This window comes from Mustela nigripes, chromosome 4 (genome assembly GCF_022355385.1).
Source record: "Mustela nigripes isolate SB6536 chromosome 4, MUSNIG.SB6536, whole genome shotgun sequence".
NCBI classification, from domain to species: domain Eukaryota; kingdom Metazoa; phylum Chordata; class Mammalia; order Carnivora; family Mustelidae; genus Mustela; species Mustela nigripes.
Window position 1 is genome coordinate 108,301,149 of NC_081560.1, and position 24,917 is coordinate 108,326,065.

The following is a 24,917-nucleotide window of genomic DNA, read 5'->3' on the forward strand; positions in this document are numbered from 1 at the left end:
CCCGCTGAGCAGAGAGCCCAATGCGGGACTCGATCCCAGGACCCTGAGATCATGACCTGAGCCGAAGGCAGCGGCTTAACCCACTGAGCCACCCAGGCACCCCACAAAAGTACTATTTAAAATTACTCACCCAGTAGCTCTCCCGCCACTCCTATCGCTGCACCCAGAGCAGGCAGAGCCCAGCCTGGGAAGCAGGTGAGCCGGGCAGCCCAGCTTAGCATCTGTTTGGAGCATTTCGGCACATGACGTCATCTTACTCACTCAGGCTAGAACTAGACGCTTCGGGAAACTAGGATGGCTAGCCGAAGAAAAATAAATAGTGACCAATACAAGTATTTTTGTTTTTCAACAGAGAAACCAGTTAATTTTATTTACTAACAGAAATCAAAGAAGCCCCGAACTCAATCTTTTACTTCTTCTATAGGAAAACACAAATTTGCTTTTTTAAATATAAAAAAGACAACACAAGACCGACAGAAAGGTAAGACTTCTATCCACCGGCTCTACGGAAGTTTCCCTAGTTGCCGAGTTGATTTTGGTAACTCTGCTTGACCCAGCGCAACCAGACGTTGTAAGTCACAGGTTAGGTCACCTTTTGGCATCTCAGAATCACAGCGGTCATGAAGTAAAGAAAAACTTACTCTGCTGATAGGGGATTTTTTTTCTCCGAAAGATGAAGCCCTAGAAACTGTCACCTTGAAGAACACAAATGTTTCACAAGTACATGGTTTCCTGGCTGTCCCCCAGCAAGGAGGCAGCCAAGAAGGGGAGCTGTGGTCCCCCGCCCCCTGGGGGGCCCTCTGACTCCTAGCCCTGGTCTCTGCCAGGTCCTTCAAAGGCATCTGTGGCTTTAACTGGTGGTTTTAACAGGTTTCAAGAGACATTCAGGTTTAAAACGGGTTTTAAGAGATGTTCGTGTTTTAAGATGGTCTCAAAACTGTGTCAAGGTATACTTAAAATCATATCTGAAAGGGATACAATCAGAAAGAGATCTGTTCAAAAAAGTAAGAAAAAGAGGAAGCTGAGCTTCCCTCACATCTGTTTTTGTGGCTGGGTTTTTTTCATTAACTGTTTAAAAGTCTGAATCAGCAGCAAATACAGCCATATGCATGTATGTGTGTGTGTGTGTGTGTGTGTGTGTACATTTCAGCTGACTTAAGGGGAAAAAAGTATACCTTGTCTCTTAAAATGCTTGCTGCAGGCCTTTCAAGCATGTCCACATCCCTGCAGGTGGGCTAAGTTAAACAGTATGGAAGTTTTAAGACAATTCCGATAGATGTTTCCTAGTGTTCTAACCACCAGGGATTCAGGCAGTTTGGTGCACGCACACAAACAAGCAAATATCACATTCTGATCTCAACACGAGTCACTCCCCACAGGAAACATAAGAGCTTCTAATACTTGCTTTACTCCACAAGGCATGTTGGCTATGTTAGTATGATGTCAACACGACTGGTCTAAGAATGAAAAATCCCAACGAACAACTTTTTCTTTTTTTTTTTTTTTTTTTTTTTTTTTTTCGAACAACTTTTTCTTTCCGGTGTATCCAGTGCCAGAGTCCAGTAGCACATTCTCTGCAGGTTGATATTCAATTGGAAGCAATCAGGTATTCACCTATGACAAAAGTGACTGGTTTGAGGTCTTGGAGGCAGAGGTCTCTCTTTTTTTTCCCCCCTCAGATTTTAGTTCCTTAAAAAAGTTTTTTAAAAGTGTGGAGTCTCAGAGCTAAGAGTGATTTTCACCATAGTTGGCCAGGGGCCGTAACGCACTCACAGGAAGGAGCCCTTGGTCAAGGGACGAGGGTTAACCACACCATTTTCTTCTTGTGTTCTTCGGTCCATTATAACACAGCAAAAAAAAAAAAAAAAAAAAGATTTCATTCTTGACACCCAGATTTGAGGCATCTTTTTCAAATTAGATATAAATTAATGCAGAGGTCTAGAGCTCTATGTTTCCAGAGTTAACAAAAAATGCTCCACTGACTTCAAAAACATCTTGCGTAATTAATGATTAGCTCGTCCCTAAGCTCAAACACACAAGAATATCAAAGACAAGAGAGAAGACATAAATTGAGACTCCAGCTATGATACACACGCGTGCACACACACACACGCGTGCACACACACACACGCATACACACACGCATACACACACGTGCGTGCGCACGTTGTCTCTACGGCTCCTACACGATGACAGGGGTCCTTCAGCTAATATAGCTTCTACCGCGGACGCCGTCTAAGTCCACCCGTCAGGTGCCTGGCCGGCATCATACGAAACAGCAGTACTTTTTCCACCAGGACTTGGAGAGGTTTTTCATTTTGTCTGGAGTCCTGCTTTTGGACTTCTTTGGCTGCTGCTGAGTGTCCGAGTACTGGATACCTGCGACGATGGCAGCATCAAAGACCTCCTTGAGGTTTTTCTGAGTCAAGGCTGAACACTCAATGTAAGAGGCAGCTTTGATTTCCTCGGCACACAGCTTGGCCGCCTCTTCGGGCACTGGCTTCTCTTTGCATTTGTCCAGCTCGATGAGGACCTTGACGTCTTCTCGGAGATCCGACTGAGTCCCCACGAGGATGATGGGGGCTTTGGGACAGTGGCATCGAATCTCTGGCACCCACTTCTCACTGACGTTCTGGAAGGAGGAGGGGCTCACCACACTGAAGCACAGAAGAAAGATGTCCGTGTTGGTGTAGCAAAGAGGCCTGAGTTTGTCGAACTCATCCTGCAACCAATCAGAGCAGCCGAGAGTTACCTCTTCAATCGAATCTCATCGGCAAAGAGACCACTTTACTGTTTTTTCTTGAAAGGGTCTGCCAGGTCCGATTATGGAGGGACAGGCCAGGGCCTCAGAAGGCGATGCTGCTGCTTACCTGTGCAGGGCTCCTGCACCGCCAGGCCCCCAAACCTGCCCCAGGCGTTCGACATTTGCACCAGTGCCACGGCCCTCTGGCAACTTACCACAGAAAAAGCACTGATAGTAGGTGAATTATGAAAATCAAATTTCCTTTCTCGAGGCTTCAGCTTAGAGTAACCTAGCTTTACTCTTCCAAATCTGGAATCTAGCTACTCTTCTAAAATCAAGGCAGCAGTCACAAGGATCCCCAAGTCTCCGTCTGACCCCAGATCCCCAGACTAACCCAGCTCTCTCTTGAAGAATCCAGCCCTGCCTGTCCTCATGGCAGCCTTGTCCCATCTGCACCACACACACTTAGGGCAGGCACAGACCACTGAATGATGTCAATCAGACACAAGGACAGACCCAGAATTGGAGCTGACAACCTCTGATGGGCTTCTCCTTGGCAGTGCAGAGAGCCTATGCCTCTCAAAGTCACCTAAGACAATGTGACTTGCAATGTCACATTGGCTGACACATTCTCATTCTTGCTCGATATACCTCTTTGTTTTTGCTTGATCTCTTGTTCTCCCTCCTTTCTTCTTTTGTGAACTTCCTTTCCCTTCTTTTTTCCCCGCAAATAGCAGGGGCCTCCATGCAGCGTGCTTTGGGCTGATAAAGGACCCAAGAACGGGCATACCCACCCTACTCTGGGTATCGAGAACTGGATGGAATAATGACAGTTCATCCTAACAACGAAGCATCATTTTGCTAAATACCTGCCAAGGTCATCCACTCAACAGAGATGCATGCTGGCCTCTGGGCACCGTGTAGGCCCTGGGGATTTGGCCACAGACAGACAAACCTGCTGTCCTCAGTCCCTGTAGGAATGTGTGTCTCCAAATCAGCATTTCTTCATAGTCGCCTACCATGACCCAATCATTGAACTGAAAGTTTTCACTCAACTCTCTCATAGGAAAATATTTACATCATCTCATCCCTATTTAAAATTTCTATCAGGGACTAGGGGGAACTGGTTGGCTCAGTCAGAAGACATACTATGCTTGATCTCAAGGTTGTGAGTTCAAGCCCTACATCAGGTACAAATATTGTTTTTTAAAAAGTTAAAAAATAAAACTTTTAGGGGCATCTGGGTGGCTCAATGGGTTAAAGACTCTGCCTTTGGCTCAGGTCATGATCCCAGGGTCTTGGGATCCAGCCCCACATCAGGCTCTCTGCTCAGTGGGGAGCCTGCTTCCCCCTCTCTCTCTGCCTGCCTCTCTGCCTACTTGTGATCTCTGTCAAATAAATAAATAAAACCTTTAAAATTAAATAAATAAAATAAAACTTTTAAAAAATAAAAAATGAATAAAGTAAAATATAATTTCTACCTGTGGGTGCCAGCCTCACACAAGTGTCCTATGACAGGTATCTTCCTAATGACATGAAAAAGTGGAATGTCATCCAGGTCTCAGAACACCGTTGGCATACTCTGATCGTTTACCAACTCCTAGTTAAGTGCAGAGGATTCTGCATCTGTGGCTGTTCTGCAGGTACAAAGGAAACCTGGATCTGTTTTACTTGAAGGCACTTTCTTTCTTGGAGGCTCCGTTTTTCCACTGTACAGTAACAACGGACTAACAGCACTAAAGTCAACCAGCTCAAAGGCTCAGGTGTTTTGTCTATGCCACTTGTCAGACTTCGATGCACAATGGTTAAAAAGATAGTGCCAACTTCGTGCTGAAAGAATCAACACAGAAACTCCACCAGGTCAATGATGGCCCAGCAAAGAAGATCTTGCTATAAAACATTGCCTCTGTTCTCTGAGGCCTCAGAGAAAGCACAAAACCGAGCCCTGCGGAAGGTCAACTCCCTCGGGCAGCAGCAGCTCACTGTTGGAAGCCAGTCACCCTTGGCCCTGCCCAGCGAGCTAGGGTTACATTACCAATAAAAAAAAAAAAGGCAAGCTCAGGGGCTGGGCCTTGTGACAGGGCTTTGGAAATCAGGCTCCCTGGACCTCTAAGATTCTGGCTAAAGGGTTCAGGGAGCCCAGCAGAAATCAAGCCGTCCTCCTCACTGCCTGACCAGAAACCTTAGCTATTTGCTGAAATCAACACAGCAAGCACGTGCATGACAAGGCCCACTGGAATGTCCCCTCCAGGAGAGGTATTCTTTGGCCCAGGGATCAGCAGGCACCTGCCAGGTCTGTGGGGACGACATACGGAATTCAGTCAGGGACAGGGCATGGCAGACAAGCCACTGGATGGTAGTGTTGGTCAAGCTCCAATATGAGTTTTTGGTTTTTTTAGCATGGATTTTTCCAAGTGCCTCATGGGTCAAAAGGTGGAAGAATTTTCAGCTTCTCCTGGCAATGCCATAGTCACCTTCTCCTATTTCAGTGATGGTCCCCTTCTCTTATGCCAAAGGTATGTTCTCCAAGTCCTCAGTCTCTGATCTATTTTCACTTGAGTAAGACTGTGAGTCCAGTGTTAAAAACTCCTTTTAAAATTTTCTGGGCTCACCTACCTCCCTAACAAGAAAACCTAAAGGCACAAAAAGCAATTTCTAGTGTGTATGTGTGTGTGTGTGTGTACACACACACACACACACACACACACACACACACGGAAGCTCGGAGCAATTTCTAGTTTATACACACACACACATATATATGGAAGTTCAGAGCAAGAATATGGCTCTACAGGCTATATTTAAATATATATGTATATATAAATATATATATATTTATATAAATATAAAAATAAAATAAATATAAATATATATGTATATATTATATATTATAAAATATAATAAATATAAATGAATATAATATATAAACATATATAAGTATAAATATTTACATATATATATTTAAATATAGCCAGTAGAGCCATATTCTTGCTCTGATCTTCCATCTGAAATCTGCAATTGGGCCCCAGTGAGGACTACCTGTGCTGATGCTCCCCTGGAGCTGGAAACAAGTTACAAAAGTCACTTTAAGCCCACAAGGCTATCCAGAGGACTGCCCAGAGACTGCCCGGAGGAGGAGGGTGTTTCACTGAGTGAGTCAACATTAGGGAAATATAACAGGTGTCCAATCAAGTCCCTTAAAAGGCTGTTTATCAGATCTGGGCTAAGGAATAAGGAAGGTAGGAAAGAACTACTACTCTGACTGGCTTTGCTATTAGTCGAAATAAGTCCTAATGGATACTTGGGGAGTAGAGGAAAAAAACAATCTTATCTTACCAGTTGTATACTTTTCATAGTTCTTGAAATTGGTTTATTCATTCATTACATAGTAAGGTATACTTTACTAATACAGCAGTTTAAAAATACAGTAAAACTCAATGAGAACATCACCAGGAGGCCAGAAGAATAATTTCCAAATAAACTAAAACTTAACAACTTGCACCAAAGTCCTTTTATTTCCCTATTATAAACTTTTTTCATGGAAGTATCTCCAAAATTCTTCCTGTGCTTCCCAACTTTTAAACAGACCATCTTAAGGAAAAAATCGAACTCTGCCTCAATAATTCAGGATCATTTCCACAAAGTTTTTCTGGTGATAGTCCTATGCCCTTTCAAAATGGCCCAGTGGTTTTTCTCCCAGACCCTGTCTTGCACCCCAAGTCCACACTGCCTTCCTCCTTATGGCACTTCCCTGCTTTCTTTCACAAGTTCTACCAACTGGCTTATGTTCCCTACAAACTTTAAGTCTCCTGAGGGGCAGGCCAGGGCATAAGGTGGCATTCCCCAGGACCCAGCACTCCATTACATGTCTGCATTATAAACCCTGATTAAGCCCTGCTCAGTGCCAGGCACCATGCAGGCCCTAGGCCTTGAAGCCCAAATCAGGAAGCCATGTCTGTGACAGGAGTCAACCACTAACAGGGGAACCCCCATTCATGGGCAGGGTATGCACTGATCTGCCTGCTTCTTCTCTTAAGGGTCCCCAGGAACCATGCCTCCTGGGCTTCCTGTCCACGGTCTTATTCTTGGGCTGCTCAGCTACCCCTTCTTGCATTAGCAGGAACACCTACATTTATCGACAGGGGACTCTGACCTCATTTCCAAGATCAGAAAGTCAGACACGTGGTAGGAAAAAGATTCTTACTTTATACAAAGCAGTTAAGTTTTCATAACAAATACCAGAAGGGTATTCGGAAAGATTCCATATTAGAAGAGCAGTGTTCTTTTTAAGTTTTCCCTCCCACAGGCAGGAAGATACACAGTGTGTTTGCTTTTCTCTGCTGCCGCTGAAGGGGCAAGTGGAGATGCTCCGGGACAGAGGGGACAGGACACGCAAGGCCACCACTCACCGCCAAACCAGCACTGAGATGCGCACCAAAGCTTCCCAGTCTTGTGGCACCTTGAGTTCTGAGAAATAAACCTGTGAATTTGCTATCCCAGGGTAGGGAAGCCATCTGGATGAGACGCTTGGGAATCCTGGAAAGCCGGCTTTTTACACACAGACGGCCACGTGACAATGCCTCAGAAAGTGAGGTGGCTTCACGCGCCTACAGAGGGCCCCTCCACATTTGCTCTAACTCTAGTGCGGACAGGAAAGACTCCATGCTGACCAACTGACAAACTCAAGACACGGCACCCTGGGTTCTCCCAGAGAACAAGGAAACCTCAGCGACCAGCACCGTGCCAGGGGACAATTGGCCAATGAGGAGTCCTTGGAGCTCATCAGGGCACACCCCAGGACCCATCCCTCCCTGGGTGAGTCATCCAAGTGCCTGACCCTTGAGACAAGATTTGGAGAGACTGCGTCCAGGCTCATTCACTCCCCCGGCTCAGGGAGCTTCGACCACTCCTTCTCTGCTTCAAAGGAAGGGGGTGGCCCTAGTGATTCCAACCACGGCTTGGGGAGGGAAATAGTTACCCAGTGACATCAATCCATTTCTCTTGCAGGTGGACGGGGTGGGGGGCAGGTGCCTGGATGGTGCAGTTGGCTGAGTGTCTGGCTCCTGATTTCAGCTCAGGGTCATGATCTCAGGGTTCTGGGATTGACCCCCATGTCCAGCTCCATGCTCACTGTGGGGTCTGCTTAAGATTCTCTCTCCCTCTCCCTCTGCCCCCCCCCACCATGCTCTTTTTCTCTCTCTCTCTCTCTAAAATAAATAAATAAAATCTTTTTTTTAAAAAAACTCCATCTTTTTCTTGAGTAAATTTAATAGTTTTCTTGTTGACCTCTAATAAAATGATCCTAATCACCAGCTTACTTTGAGAAATGAACACAAAGCATCATTGACACTCTTTAATAAAAACAAGGCAGTAATTAAGATCAGAAACTCCTTTAAGAACTCCTGATCTTGACCTTGTTGTTCCCCAGTCCTGACCATGCAAAGCTGAGCCAAAAGCTGCTTTAGGAGCTCAGAGCTCTCGCCCCCTGCCCACCACCCTCTGAGAAGGGCAGGGCTGGGACCACTTCATGAGGCTTTAGAACAACCCAGTTATGGATGGAGGTTATTCTGAGGCCTCTCAAAGGCCACTTCCCTTCCCAGCACTGAGCCATGATGAGCCACTAACCTGTCCAGCCGTGTCGCAGAGCTGGAGTCTCACAGGCCGCCCATCCACAGACACCACAGCTGAAAAACAAGACAAAAATAAGGATCAGGGGGTGTCTTTTAACCCCTTTCAGGAAAATAATGGTTTCAGCTGCAACTACCCTTCAGCTATTCTGGGTCCCCTCATGAATTAAAGACTTGCCTAAAACAAGGAGACCCCCATGGAGGCATTTTTGTTTACAAACCCTCCAGGACTAGCAATTCACTGCCTGGCTAGGGTTGAAGCTGCAATCCCTGAGACGTTTGAGGGCGCACCCCAGAAAGGCCTACCCTTTTTGCCCAGCCCCGGAAGATTTATTTTCCTATCACACTTGTTTCAAAAAGCCTAAAAACAACACTGGGGGGTGTAAATAGGAACCAATCTTGCCGTTTTAATTCAGTGGAAAACCTCACAAATAATTCTGTTTTCCCTTGGGAAACGTTCCAAGACTTCATGGTTTATGATAAAATTGTAGCTTGTTTTGAGAACATGAGCAACACAGGCTGCCTGCATTGTCCTGTTTATAGAAGAGGGCACTGCTTATCTCACAGTGTCAGCTCAAAGGGAGGATTAACACAGAAAAGAAAAGAAAGCCTGCCCACCTTTCCACTGGGATGGGGTAAGGGGCAGAGGCCTGCATCTGGGCACAGCCTGGAGGTTTCTAGTTGAATTAATCACGCAGGTGGGTCTCAGCACAACTTTCTAAGTGGCTTTTAATATTTACACTAGTCAGCTGGGAGGGGGAAAAAAAAAACTGCGTGGAAACCCATTAGTGTAGCAGTTTCATGAAGGGTACCTTAGACACAGTGGAAGAAAGCAAGCCCTTGCCATGGGATTTTCGAGGTCAAGAAGTTGGGTTTGTGTTTTTTTTTTTTTTTTTTTTTTTTTGGTTCTTTAAGAGCAAGACAGAGTGCTTCACATTAGCCTCTGTGGGTTTTAACTTTAGGAAATTTCAAAAAGACCTGAAAAATCCTTTATCTTTGTTTCCACCAACCAAAAAATAACAGCACACCGAGTCTCAGAGACTCGGAAAAGACAGTAAGAATCAGAAACGGAGCCAATGGGGGACATGGAAGTGGGAGCACGGGAGGGGGACCCAGAAGAAATCGCGTGTACTCTCCAGCTGGAATCCAAACCTGAGCCCTGGGTGCTGTTCTCACTAAATCAACTATTTCCTGCCCTCTCTGTGGCTCTTCAAAGCGGAGACGCCCCCTGTGAGGGAAGCCACGGAAAGGAAAAGCACTGGCTCTCAGGGGCCCCAGGTAATGGCACCTGCGGGGCACCTTCCCACTGAAACTCGGCAGCGGCGCCAGCAACGACGACCTGACGAAACTTTCCTACGCAGCCCACTGACCGGGCCACCTGAACTCCACCTGATTGTTACTAAATTGCCGTCTCGTTTCTTTCCGCACAGGCTCTGGTCTCCCGTCCCCCGCCCCCTCCGCCGGGCTCCGGTCCCGGGATTCCCGTTGCCCCGCGCTCCCTCGGGTGGCCCCGCGCGCGGCCCGTCCCCGAGGCTCGGGAAAGGTCCTGCGCTCCGCGCCGGGTCCGCGTCCCACAGCCGGAACCCGGCCGACCCCGCAGCCTCCTCGGGGACCCGCGACCCCCGCGCCGCGCTCCCTCCTCGCGGCGCCCCGGCCCTCGGCTCCGCGCCGGCCGACTCTGCGGCCACGCGCCCCCGCGCCGGGAGCGCCACCCGGCCCGGCTCACCCGAGAAGTTGTCGAAGGCGGTGGGGATGTACTCGGTGGGGTAGCCGTTGGTGGTGTAGCTCACCACCAGGCTGGTCTTGCCCACAGCGCCGTCGCCGACAAGCACGCACTTGACGCCGCGCCCCTCGGCACCGCCCGCGCGCCCCCGGCCCCCCGGCGCCCCGGGCCCGCGCCCCCCGCGCGCCCCGCGCTCCCGGCGCGGCGGAACGGGCGGCGCCTCGCAGCTGCCGGGGAATGCGGGGTCCCTCTGCTGCGGGGGCATCGGGGCGCGCGCTCGGGCGTGCAGGCGCGGGCGAGCAGGGCCCGACCCCACCGCCCCTCCGTCCCGGAGCCCTCCGGGAGGGAAGAGCTGTCACCGGGCGCTGTGGCCGCGGGCCGAGACCCCGAGAGCCGCGCTTCCAGGCCGCACGCTCCCAGACAAAGGCGGTCGGGGACGGTCGCGGCTCCGGGCTCGGGCGGCGCCACCTGGCTCTGCTCAGCGCGGGCAGAGGACTGCGGGCCGAGCGCCGTGGAGCTCGAGCGCTCGGTCTCCTCCCGGCTTCCCGGCGACACTATGCGTGGGGGGCGGGCGGGGAGGGGAAAGAGGCGGGGCCGGCCCATCCGCTCCGTCCCCGCGCCGAGGCCACAGCGCCCCCAGCCTGCGCGCCGGGCCCCTGCAGCCCCGGGCGGGAGGCGGTGCTACGCGGGACTAGAGGGGAGCGCGGACGGCGGCTGCGGGCGGTCGCAAGGGCAGCGGACGCCCGCTCCGGGGAAGGACCCCGAACACCCGTCCTGGGGCGTGGCGCCTGGAGGAGCTGGGTGGCCGAGGGCGGCATCCCCACCCCCACCCCCAGCGCCGGGACCGACTCCACCGCCAGTTCCGCCTTGTTGCGCCCACGCGGGCAGGGAAGCCTGAGCTTCCTCCTGCTCCCCTCGCTCCCCGCCTCCTCTTCTCGGTCGCAGCCTGTGCTCCGGGGCCCCTTGCTGACCAGAGTGCTCCACCCAAGGGGAAACGAAGTGTGCTGGGGACGTGTCTGCAGGAGACTGAATTAAAAGGCAACTTTTAAAGTCGGCCTACAGCCCGTCCTGTGATTTTTCTGCTAAAATAATTTATCTGCTATCATCTGGGAGCACAATGATGTCAGGTCCAGTGTTAATGCTCGTTTGGTTTGCCATGAGCCAGCAAATTAATTTATAGAACAAATTTCTTCTTTTCCTTAAATAAATTTGGTGACATTAATATTAATGGAGCGGGGTCGGGAATTCCATTTACTTCTGACTTCTTCCTCTCTGCCTTCCTCCTACATTTAGCAAACAGTCCATTCAGAAGACAGTGAAGCCTCTCTAGGTCTAGTTGGTCTCATCGGGGTTCACAGTGTGGTTTGAGAAGCAGCACATATTACTAACTTGAATACTAATGCTAAACAACAGTAGCAGTAACAGCAATAGCCAATACATCTTGAGCCTTTATGGGCCAGACACTTTGCTGTAAGCACTCTGCCTGAACTAATTCCTCTTGTCTTAACATTACTTATATCCATTTTGCAGATGAGAAAATCTCAGGCACGGACAAATTGAAAAAGTGCTCAGGGTTCACCAACACATAAAGTGGCAGTGACAAGATGCAAACCCAAATAGTCTAGCTCCAGAGATCCGGTTCTTTTTCTTTTCTTTTCTTTTCTTTTTTCTTCCAGTTTTTAATTTAAATTCCAGTTAGTTAACATACAGTGTAAACACACACACACACACACACACATACAGTGTAATATTACTTTCAGATGTAGAATTTAGTGATCAGAGACTAAGCTCTTAACTGATTTCCTGAAAGCAAAAATAAGCTGGTGTGATAAACTCAGTCTTGGAAGTATGACCACGTGGGAATGGGGAAGTCAATTTATCAAGAGGCTAGGTACATGAACTCAGGGCCCTCACTTGCAGAGAGCCCCTTCCAAGGCCCTAAGGGCCCTGGCAATGTGAATTGTAAATTTTGCAAAATAACATTTTTAAAATATTTTTCATTTATTTATTTGAGAGAGCAAGAGCACGAGCAACAGAGAAGAACAGAGGGGGAGGGAGAAGCAGACTCCCAAAGGGATCTGCTTTCTGGGATCCCAAATCCGGGCTCCAAAGGACCCTGAGATTATGACCTGAGCTAAAGGCAGATGCTTAACTGACTGAACCACATGGGTGCCCCAAAATAACATATTTTGATCACTACCAGTTAAGTCCATTGTCTCAACTCTAACTCCCCATTATACTGAGCAGCTTTGAAGTGGCTGTGAACTTTTTAATCAAGGAAAGTGAAGTTGGAGACACATTTTGTTTGTGATTAATGGACATAGAGCCAGGATGAGGGTGAGGTAAGGGAAGTACCAAGGGAGCAAAATTTAGGGAGGCCAACCTTGCATTTGCATGACCTTAAAAATGGGTATCCTTTTATGTTTTAGCCCTCAGGCCCCTGGCTAGCTCTGACCCCATGGGATGTATTTATGTGGTTTGATAGTTCCTATGTATAACGTTATTCCTAGCCGTCCAGCAGTACAAAGGGCTACCAATGACACACCTACACCGTCTGTCGGGTTGGTGTCCACCTGAACAGTCCTCCCTTCCCCAGCACTGGAAGCATTCCAGTAGCAAAGGAGTAACAACAGGTTTTGAGATGGACAGAGCTAGAAGCTAGTCTGTGGCAATTTTTTACATCATAAAACACCGTCTTGGGAGTGTTGAGTCCTAGAGAGCCTTTGAATCTCTCCACTACACCCCATCAAAATGGGAGTTCTCTCCTATCAGGAATGTACTCTAAATGCAGCACAGATGATTACAAATGCATCATACCTTTCTGGAGGAAATCACATTAAATAGAATAGATAGGATTTCCTATGTCTGTGAGGACAAAAACCTGTACCGGGATCGCAAACAGCAAGTTCACCTGCAACGTGTAGTACATTCCCATTCCTCTGTGGAAGATATATCACCTAATTACAAAAGTGAAGGGTATGCTGGTAGTGGGGAAAAGGGGAGATGTTGCTCAAGGGGCACAAAGTTTCAGTTACACAAGATAAGTTCCACAGATCTCCTGTACAACTATGTAACTATAATTAACAACATTGTATCATATACTTGAAATTTGCTAAGAGGGTAGAGCTTCAATTTCTCGCCACAGGCACCACACCAGGGTAACTGTGTGAGATGATGAATGATGTTAATTGCCTTGATGGGGGTGAATATTTCACAATGTATCTATGTATCAAATTATCAGGTTGTATACCTTAGATATACACAATTTTTTTTTTTAAAGATTTTATTTATTTATTTGACAGAGAAAAATCACGAGTAGATGGAGAGGCAGGCAGAGAGAGAGAGAGAGGGAAGCAGGCTATCTGCTGAGCAGAGAGCCCGATGCGGGACTCGATCCCAGGACCTGAGATCATGACCTGAGCCGAAGGCAGCGGCTTAACCCACTGAGCCACCCAGGCGCCCGATATACACAATTTTTAATTGTCAACTCTACCTCAGTAAAATTGGAAGAAAAGGATATGCAGCTAAAAAATGTTGGAAAACAGTGTGGGGAGGTATGTCAGACAGTTTATTAAAATGTTTTCTTGTGAGGGGCACCTGGGTGGCTCAGTGGGTTAAAGCCTCTGCCTTTGGCTTAGGCCATGATCCCAGGGTCCTGGGATCAAGCCCCACATCGGGGTCTCTGCTTGGCAGGGAGCCTGCTTCCCTTCCTCCCTCTCTGCCTAGTTATAATCTCTGTCTGTCAAATAAATAAATAAATAATCTTTAAAAAAATGTTTTCTTGTGGATTTTTCTTGAAGTTTATGGTATATGTTGACCTTTTAAGATTTATAGTTTGTGATGCATTTCTCTTTTCAAATAAATATTTATTTTTATACCTAATTTTCTAATAGGTTATTTTTTCTCTAAAGAAGGCCCTCAAATTTAGTAAGATTTAGGCTATACAAAATTTTGCTCTACCCCTACATCTGGCCATATGTTAGTTTTTGTATCCTATAGCCCGTTAAAAAAAAAAAAAAAAAGGTTTTATTCAATTTATTTAAACTGAAAAAAAATTCACCCTTTTCTCCCAACCCACCCCACCCCCACCTCTTGCAACCACCAATCTGTTCTCTGTATCTGTGAACTTGTTTGTTTTTTGTTTGTTTGGGTTTGTTTGTTTGTTTGTTTGTTTAGATTCCACATCTAAGTGAGATCACACAATATTTGTCTTTCACTGTCTGACTTATTTCACTTAGCAAAATGCCCTCTAAGTCCACCCATGCTGTCACAAAGATTTCATTCTTTCTGACCGCTGAGTAATATTTAATTGTGTGTATATATGACACATTTCTTTTTTTTTAAGATTTTATGTATTTATTTGACAGAGAGAAATCACAAGTAGATGGAGAGGCAGGCAGAGAGAGAGAGGGAAGCAGGCTCCCTGCAGAGCAGAGAGCCCGATGCGGGACTCGATCCTAGGACCCTGAGCCAAAGGCAGCGGCTTAACCCACTGAGCCACCCAGGCGCCCGGATATGACACATTTTCTTTATCCATTCACTCACCAAGGGACACCTAACTTGCTTCCATGTCTCAATTATTATAAATAATGCCGCAATGAATATGGAGACAGTTATCTTTTTGCACTGTGTTTTCATTTTCTTTGGATAAACACTCACCAGTAAGATTGCCAGATATATGGAAGTTCTATAATTTTTTGAGGGAACTCTGTATTGATTTCATAATGGCTGCACCAAGGCAGCTCCTTCCAAGTGGTGACTCAAGGATCCAATGTGCTTGCATCTTATAACTTTACCAACTTTGCCAGAACTTTGCCAACTTTGCATCTTATAACTTTGCCATCTTATAACTTTGCCATGGGGACACATGGTTCCCAGGAAAGACAATAAGGAGGGTGCTTTGTCTTGGATTCAACTCCCAGAGCTTACAGCTCTCCGTTTGTACCATGCATTTCTGGGCATGTACCCGTGCATGCAATAGCCATTTTATAAGAACTCAAAACTGGAAACAATCTAAGTGTTAAAACTGTAAAATGGATGAGTTGATTTTGGAATTTATGTTACACTATTCAGCCAAGAAAATGAATGAACTGCAGATAAATACAACACTAACAAACCTCACTAACATAATGAGGAGTGAAAGAAGCCAGATACAAAAAAGCATAAACTATCTGATTTGATGTATAAAAGGTTAAAAGCAAGAAAAACTAAACAGTACTAGATGTCAGGGTAATTGAGGATTATTGTTACATTTGGGAAGGAGAAGGGCCATAGGGGTTTCTGATGTTCAGGTATGTTCTGAGTGGTGGTTACACAGGTGTTCACTTTACACTAATTAATTATACCATTTATTTGTTTTATTCCCTTTAATGTATTTCATTATATTATAATGATTGAAAATATTCAAACCTGAGACACCCAGGGTGGCTCAGATGGTTATCTGCCTTCTGCTCAGGTCATGATCTCTGAGTCCTGGAGTTGAGTCCCACATCAGACTCCCTGCTCTGAGCCCTGCTTTGCAGGGAGTCTGCTTCTCCCTCTCACTCTGCCTCTCCCCCTGCTTGTGCTCTCTCTCTCTCTCTCTCTCTCTGTGTCTGTATCTTTCTCAAATGAATAAACAGAAACTTAAAAATATATATATTTACACCTACAAATTGTAGGTGTAATAAGACTGACAGTTATTTGCATTTTCAAAAACTGTTTGCTTTAGCCTGGCACGGTGCTTCTACATATCGTAGACCTTTTGAATGAAATAGCAAACTCTTATAGGAAAATTTCAATGTGGTTTGATTGGCCGAAACCCTATTTATACAAAACTTTTGCACATAGCATGAAGTACTACTGTACATTATTTACATCCCTAATAGTTATTTTTAATAAAGGCGTCATCTTCTACCAGTGCTGTTTGTGGGTGTTTTTGTATTTTTAACAAACTGAACTGGTCCAGCAGGATTGTCGTGAAAGAGGTGAATGGCATTTTATAGACATAAGTTTCTGGAGGGAAATGAGAGCACCAGGAAGGGCTAGAGGGATGACAGGCAACTTGGCACCAAGAGCTTCCTAGAGAAGAAAGGCTGGAAGAGCCACCCGTGTCCTAAACAGATGCCACGCAAGGCAGGCTGAGATATGCCACAGGCACCTTTCCCCCCACTTGGTCTTGGTTTCTCTTCCTCTTTAAAACCCCCAGTTCTGGGTCTTCCCAGCTGTTGCAACTCTGCCATTGATGAGCAACACCAATTCCCTCAGACCTAGGGCAACATTCTGGATTTGCCCTCCCAGCTGTTCTGACCCTTTAGGTAGAAAAAGCCTCCTTCCCAGACCTTTGCAGCAACTGATACACTTCCACCTTGCCTCCACAAACACATATCACAGAGCCTCCCCAGGTCAAACATTTTCCAGCTGTCCAAATCCTTAGAAATGATAAGAACTCTTTAGAAACTCCTCTTAGCTATTGCAAAACCTTGACCTCCTCTAATTTTTTTTATTTTTTATAAACATGTATTTTTATGACCTCCTCTAATTTTTTAGCCACCCCGAAGATAAGAACTGACCATGTCACCATTTCCCGACAAGTGTAATCACCCAGGCCAGCAATTCTGAAATAAAAGGACTGTCCTATTGTGAATTTAAAACTACTTTTTATCTATTCATTAAATTAATTCCATAAACATTGATTGAGTCCCTTTGTTAACTTAAGGACTTGATCAAATATTTTGATCAAGTATTATATGTGATATTATAATATATATTATATGTATGGTATATTAAATATTATATATCTTTAATATATGGTACATTATATTATATACTATATAAAATATATAATTTATACATCATATAAAATTATATATTATGTTTATTGTAATATGTGATCAAATATTTTGTTTTAAAATTTTTTCTGTAATTCTAAAATTTCATTAATTCAGATGGCTTTCTAATCAGTCAAAATTGGAAAGTTTTAAGTCACATTAAAAATATTTTAGGGGTTGGGTCACCTGGGTGGCTCAGTGGATTAAAGTCCCTGCCTTTGGCTCAGGTCATGATCCCAGGGTCCTGGGATGGAGCCCCATATTAGGCTCTCTGCTCAGCGGGGAGCCTGCTTCCTCCTCTGTCTCTGCCTGCCTCTCTGCCTACTTGTGATCTCTGTCCATCACATAAATAAATAAAATTTTTAAAAAATATTTTAGGGGCATCTGGGTGGCTCAGTCAGTTAAACTTAGGACTTTGCCTCAGGCCATGATCTTAGGGTCCTGGAATGGAGCCTATCCATGGGCTCTGTGCTCAGTGAGGGGTCTACTTGTCCCTCTGACCCTTCCCTCCTGCTTGTGCTCCCTCCTCTCAAATAAAAAATAAATTTTTTACAAAAATGTATTTTATAGAGTTATCCCTGTCTGGAGAGCCCTTTCCACTAATTAAATCTTTACCTAATTAAATCATAAGGTTCTTTGTAGGTACAGCTCGAGGTGTTGCTATAATTCTGGCCTCTGAGCTCACCACCTTGGGAAGAGCCTTCCTTGGTATTCTCATCCCTCACAGATAGCTCTTAGCTCCCACGGGCTCCACAGACATAAAGGGCAAAGAAAGGTGCACAGTTTCACTGGGAAGGATTCCAAATCTGACTCCCAGAGCTCTGCACCTGCCCAAGCATAGCAGTGAACCGGATTTGGGGAGAACTAGGTGAGAAAGGCTTCTGGGCTCTTCCTTCCTAGGAATACAGACTGGGCCCAGTTGCTGTTGGGAATCTCCTTTCTAAAGAATTTGAACTCTGCCCTTAGGGACTTGAGAATGCAGAGTGAATTCCTATCACATATCCTAAGGGAGTGTCTTCAAAGTCATCAATCTGAAATAACCCAAAAGATGGATAGGAGCAGCAGGAAGGATTTGACTGATTAAAAATATTAGTTTTCTTTTCCCTTAATCCTTATAATGGTAGTCCTGAGAGTTCAAAAGCAACTAAAATAAAATAAAATGAAATCAAATAAAATGCAGAGAAAGACTATCAAAGAAGAAGAGACTCAAAAACTACCAACCAAAAATGGGTAACTTTGCTTTGTTCCGGGAAAGGAAATGAAGGCAATCAATTTGGTTTGGTGGACTTTGGTCTCTATCTGCTGAATGCTTCCATGTATCAAGGGGTATATTTAATGTCTAAAAGAATGGAGATCAACCTAGTGAAGGAAGAGCCTCCAAATCATACATATTTGATAGAAATGAAAACTTTACCTTATCTTCAGAGGGAACTTCAAAAACAACACCCACTAGATTTAGATGAATTCAAAGGGAATTTTCTCAAGCCACCATGGGTGTATCCTTTCTTCCCAGGCAGTTGGGACTTTCCTATCTAAGAGAAATTGCATAGGTGGAATTGCATTAATTCACTCATGTAGCAAGTATTTATTAAGCACCCACTGCATGCAAGGCTTATAGTGGTTGAGGATATGTCAATCAGCACAAGAGACACAAACCACTCCTTCACAGAGCTGCAACCAAAATAGGTGAATTGTGTATCATGTCAGAGGATGAGAAGCACCGTAGAGGTGGAAAAACAGGGAAAGGGAATGGGACAGGGAGTGTTTTAATCAGGTAGTCAGAAAATGCCTCACACAGGTTATATCTGAGCAGACTTTGAAGGATGGATGTCACTAAGTGTTTGGGTGTCTGGGGAAGGAACATTTTATCGTGTGAGTCATAGTGAGCTAGTTTGAGTCATCATGGAATGGGGAAGGAGAATTCTAGGCAAAGGAACAACAAAGAGCAAAACCCCTGCTACCAGGGACTCTGTCAGCCGGACAGAGAAGCAGCAAGGAGCTTCATGTGCCTAGGAAAATGTTAGCGATCATCTTCCATGACCAGGACATAGAAGAAATGAAAAAAGGGAAACACACATGGGCCATAGTAGATGTGGTATCAAGTCTGCATGAGCCTGGGAGCTCCTGGAACTGAGATGGGTAGTAGCCTCATCTGACTTAGGCTCCCAGGACCCCTGGGGCTACAGATGAAAAGCAACTGTCAAAGGCAAAGGGAGTGGGGAGACCAATTAGGAGATGAAGGACTTGACCAGAAGTGCAGAGGCAGTGGAGGGAAGGTTTTGGACATGCCTTGAACGTAGGGCCAGCATGATCTTCCTGGTGCATTGGGTCTTGGGTTTGAGGGTACACAAGGAGGCAAGACAATTTCAAGGATCATAGCCTGATGAACTGAAGTTGTCATTAACTAAGATAAGGAGACTCCATGTGGCTGGTTCAAGGAGAAAGATTAGGAATTTGATTTGTACCTATGACGTTGAGTTGCTTATGAGATGTCCGAGCACACATATTAAGTAGACTGTTGAATATGTAAGGCTGGAGTTCAGAGAGAAGTGCTGTCTAGAGATGTTGGAGAGTTTCAACAGCACATGGATGAAGGATAAGAGGGCATTAGGCAATCAATTTGGTTTGGTGGTTTTTTTAAAAAAAAAAAAAAAAAAGATGAATTTTAAAAGCTATAAATATTAAGTAAGACCAAATACCAGAAGCTGGGAAGGGAGAAATGGAAAAGTAAATGCTAAGGGCACCACCTACATGAGTAAGAGCTTATCTACATGGGTGCCTACCATCTCCTTGCATGGGAAATCATTTGGCCCCTTTTGAATTTGAAACACTCCTTGTCTCCTTTATTTATAAGGCGGCCAATAATAAACACAATATGGCACTGTGGCTACCTACCCTATTTACAATCTAATTGCTTCATTGATTTCTGGTTCTGGGTTGAATGTCAGGGAAGGAAGGGATTACCAACGTTGAGACAAAGTCTGGGCCAATCATGGGGGAGTGTCCTCAACACACAGCCTGGAACCAAACAGTCTGCTTTTCTTTGTCCAGCACACCCGCTGGATCAGCACATTGATCTGGTTGTTCCAGTAAACAGACCTGCCCAGAGTTCATTCTGCCTGATAAAATCCATGTGCGTTCCAAGCTCATTAAAGGCATGGCAATAGGGAGTTTGGGGCTCCACTTTCACTAAAAATGAAACTCCAGTCAACATGTTTGTTTATCTTAGGAACAAAAATGTTCTCTTGGATCCTCTGAAATGTGTGAAGCTTTTATAGTCATGTTTTGGAAACAAGGTAACAAATTCTCATAGTCCATAGTGGAAGTTGGAAACCATGGAGGCATCCGTTACTTGCTCTGCAAAGGACGGTGGAGAACATTTGGGTGGCAGGGGATGGAGGGATGTAAAGTTACTTCATTAGTGGGGAGCAATAGTTACTATTTATTATTTCCCCAGAGCATGTTCTGTTGGGGGTGGGGTGCAGGAGACAGCTTTCTGGTCAGATGAACCCACATTTGAGCCCAATAGTGTCACACACCTGTGCACGTCATTTTACTTCTCCAACTTTGAATCCCCTGGTTTGTGAAATGTGTGGATTATTTTGCTGGAGTTGCTATAACAAAGTACCACAGACTGGGCGACTTCAATAACAGGAATATATTTTCTCACAGATCTGGAGGCTAGAGGGCCAAGATCAAGGTATCAACAGAGTTATTCCTTCAGAGGCTTCTCGACTCCCCTCTGGCTGTTTCTTCCTGTCTTCACATGGTCTTCCCTTTGCACTTGCCCTTGTCCTCCTCTCCTCTTCTTGTAAGGACAATAATTGTATTGGATTAGGGCTCTCCCTAATGACCTCATTTCCTCTAGTTACCTCTTTAAAGAACTTATCTTCAAATACTGTCACATTCTGAGGTGCATGGGGTTAGGGCTTCAGCATATGAATTTGGGAGACACAATCCAGCCCATAACAATGCGGACAATCTACTTGTAGACAGTATTATATTCTGTTTTGAGTATATATTATATATACATAACAACATATATTATCTTACTGAGAATTATGTCTGATAATCAAAGCTCTGTCTTTTAACTGGTTTTTTTGTGTACACAAAAAATTTTTTTTTGCTTAAGTACCCACAATCTACTAGGAAGCCTCACTATTACAATGTAACACCAGAATAGATGTTTACAAAAGCAGACTTAAGTCTAACTTTTGTAAGGTATGGTAATATTTTAATGTAATTTTCTTTAGGGTTACTTCAGGTGTCCTTTGGAACAATAAGGCTCTTCTCAAAAGACACAATAACTGGGGCACCTGGATGGCTCAGTCAGTTAAACATCTGACTCTTGGTTTTGGCTTAGGTCATGATCTCAGCAGCATGAGAAGAGGCCCATATCAAGCTTCATGCTGGGCATGGAGGCTGCTTAAGATTCTCTCTCCCTTTCTCCTTCTGCCCCTAACACCCCTCCCCCTGCCCTCTTGCACTCTCTCTCTCTCTCTCTCTCAAAACAAAACAAAGCAAAGCAGAAACTAATAGCCAAAGTTTCTTGGTGAGGCATTAGAGGAGAGAGTACTATCATTTTAAGAAAAATTAGGATAAATCATTTTTTGGAGATGTGATCCAAAGGGCATAAACAGACTGGTCAACCTGAAAAATTTAGTTGCAGTTTTACCATTTGTTAACTGTGTGACTTTCATTCCCAGCAAATTTTAGCTCCCTTCTCTTTGACTAGTGTGGTAACTTGCTCCAGAGGCACAGTATTGTGATAATGATTTTTGGGAAACATATAATTTTATGAATTAAAAATTCAACAATTTTGTTTTTTCTCTAGCGAATCAAGGCATAAAGTAAGCGATCAATAAATATTGGGTGGATAAATAAGTAAAATAATACAAGACCTATGAAGATTTTTTTGAGTCTTACTTGACCTAAACTCTAGCCAAATACTGACATCACACATGAGGCCAGCAGGAGATCTCACTCCTCCCCCTGCTACTCTCCCTTATCCCCTCAAAGTAGATGCTGTGGAACTGATGCTATTAAAGGCTATATTTTGGAGTTTCTGGCTGGCTCAGTTGGAAGAACATGCAACTCTTGATCTCAGGGTTGTGAGTTTGAGCCCCACTTTGGGTGCAGAAATTATATACGTATGTACCTACATACGTACATAAAGTTATACTTCGTTTTAAAATCACGCTGCCTTTTGTTCTCTTGGCCACCTAGCTGAAGCTGATTTAGGTTGGCCTTGCTACCAGGTCTGGTATAATGCTTGCTCCCTCTCAAAACCTGCTTCCCCATCTAGTAAAAGACTCAATCCCAGAGCACAGTGGGTTAAAGCCTCTGCCTTCCGCTCCGGTCATGATCCCAGGGTCAAGCCCCGCATTGGGCTCTCTGCTCGGCAGGGAACCTGCTTCCTCCTCTCTGTCTGCCTGCCTTTCTGCCTACTTGTGATCTCTGTCAAATAAATAAAATCTTAAAAAGAAAAAAGACTCGGGGCGCCTGGGTGGCTCAGTGGGTTGGGCCGCTGCCTTCGGCTCAGGTCATGATCCCAGGGTCCTGGGATCGAGTCCCGCATCGGGCTCTCTGCTCAGCAGGGAACCTGTTTCCTCCTCTCTCTCTCTCTGCCTGCCTCTCTGCCTACTTGTGATTTCTCTCTGTCAAATAAATAAATAAAATCTTAAAAAAAAAAAAAGAAAAGAAAAAAGACTCAAACACTCTCACATTAGGCTTCCAAGGTCTTCTGCAGTATGGTCATTCCTGGGGCATGTCCCAGGAAGAGATGTTCACATCCCACTACGACCATTCTAATCTTCCCCAAGTATACTTTAGTTTCTAGGTTTCCGGTAAGAAAGGCAGTTTTCTAACATCTCCCAAATATTCTACATCTGAGATTTAAGACCCCTTTGCATATTCTGCCCTTCCCTCCACTCCTAATGTTCCCTAAGACCATCTAATACTTGTCCCAAGCCATTTCTTCATCCAATTGATAAGTCATTTCTTACTTTCAATGAAGTGCAGCTTGTTCTACACTCTCCTAAGCTGGGACCTGGCATAACTTCTTGTGGTAGTTGGTCCCCAGTGGTGTCACACTGTGTGCAGTCCTTTCCCACACTGAGTAGGGATGACTCATAGTCATACTATTCATAGGCTATTGCATAAATGAAGGAGTGTCTTACACTGTCTTACAAAACTGGCTACCATGTCATGACAGCACCAAGCAGACACACAGAGAGGGCCACATAACAAAGAATGGCGGCCTCCTGTCAACAACCATGGGAGTGCACCATCTTAAAATCAAGGAAACCTTCTGAAGACTGCAGCCTCAGCCAATACCTCAACCACAATCTCACAAGCAAGAATCATCCAACTAAGCTGCTCCCAAATTCTTGTCCTTAGACTAGGAGATAATAAATGTTTTAAGCTATGTTCTGGGTTAATTTGTTAGCTGGCAATAGATAACTGGTAAACCTCTTAAACTGCTTCAGGCCTTAACCATCTGTCCTTGAAACTTATTTGCATCACCCTGACATTTCCTCATGTCTAGAAGAAAACTCTTGACTGTTTCTGTTTCAAAGTTCTGTTTCCTCTTAGCCCATTTATTAGAAACTCGTGAATGCATAAACATTTTTGTAGAAGGTGAGGGAGCCCGCTGTACTCTCACTGTCCCAGGTTCATGTGTCAATTTTTATGTAAATGACCTCAAGAAAATGGTCTTTGGGAATACCATTTTTTGAATGCCAAATCACCTTTACTGTAGTATACAGTCAATATTTTACATATAGAATAAGAACAAACATAATTTCACAAAGGAAGTCCATCCAGGTGAAATGATCTATAGGGGGACCCCTGGATGGCTCAGTGGGTTAAGCCTCTGCCTTCAGCTTGGGTCGTGATCTCAGGGTCCTGGGATCGAGCTCCGCATTGGGCTCTCTGCTCAGCGGGGAACCTGTTGCCTGCCTCTCTGTCTGCTTGTGATCTTTCTCTCTCTCAGTCAAATAAATAAAATCTTTTTTAAAAACGGGGAAAAAAAAAAGAAAAGATCTATAGGTATGTCCTATGTTCAGACATGACACTATCCTGTTAATCAAATGTGTTCATGAGGGGCTTGGAGTGATCCTGATCCTTCACTTGTCTCTTCTTCTCTTTTTTTTTTTTTTTTTGGTCAGAGAGAGAGCGAGCGAGAGCGAGCACAGGCAGACAGAGTGGAAGGCAGAGTCAGAGGGAGAAGCAGGCTCCCCGCGGAGCAAGGAGCCCAATGCGGGACTCGATCCCAGGACGCTGGGATCATGACCTGAGCCGAAGGCAGCTGCTTAACCAACTGAGCCACCCAGGCGTCCCACTTGTCTCTTCTTCTGATCCAGAATAAATTTTTTCAATAACTCGCTGGATTCAAGGGTGCTGTGTTGGGTCCCAGAACACAAAATGGACTACACTGACAAGAGACTAGGACACTTCTCTCATTAATGGAGATGGCTGGCCAGCAAGCAAATATCATTTCCGATAAGATCATTTCACTAAAGTTGATCTCAACTTTCTCCTATACCAAGATGCCAGAAGGCATGTGTCCAGCATCATTCTATAACAGTAGCTCACCTTGGCAAAGGTTTTTCACAATAATGGATCAGGGTGGTAAATGATAAAGATACCCTTCTCCCTACTCTACCTGGCCCCCTCCATGATGGAACTAAATATATCCTCAGGGGGTATATGGTCACAGGTGGCAGATATGCTCCCTAACCTCTAGGAATCTGCACTGGAGTGATGCTAAATACCACAGGGGCCCAGAGGCAGAAAGAGGTCATTTCAGTTCTGAGGAAGCTGCTGCTTATACAGACTGAGTTCTGAGACCCTCTGCCTCTGTCCTTGTGAAGTGCTCTGTGCTTTTCGGCAGACAGGTGACCGACCCACAATGTTATTACAAGAACAAAGAACAAGGGGAGTGATTCCAGGCATCCTTTCAAAGTAGGTATATCAAAAATACCCTTTTAGATGGTTTTAAAGATGTGAAATGT

General features: G+C 45.1%; 1 protein-coding gene across 1 annotated transcript in view; it reads right to left on the minus strand.

Moving 5' to 3' along the window:
* Positions 1-10,634, minus strand: part of RHOU (ras homolog family member U) — a 16,164-nt gene extending 5,530 nt beyond the window's left edge. Inside the window, exons 1-3 of the mRNA XM_059397273.1 lie at positions 10,097-10,634; positions 8,369-8,427; positions 131-2,722 (exon numbers count right to left, since the gene is read on the minus strand). Coding sequence (XP_059253256.1) covers positions 2,267-2,722; positions 8,369-8,427; positions 10,097-10,358 — 777 coding nt within the window. The 5' untranslated portion in view covers positions 10,359-10,634 and the 3' untranslated portion in view covers positions 131-2,266. The remainder of the gene's footprint in view (positions 1-130; positions 2,723-8,368; positions 8,428-10,096) is intronic.
* Between the last annotated feature and the right edge of the window lie 14,283 nt (positions 10,635-24,917).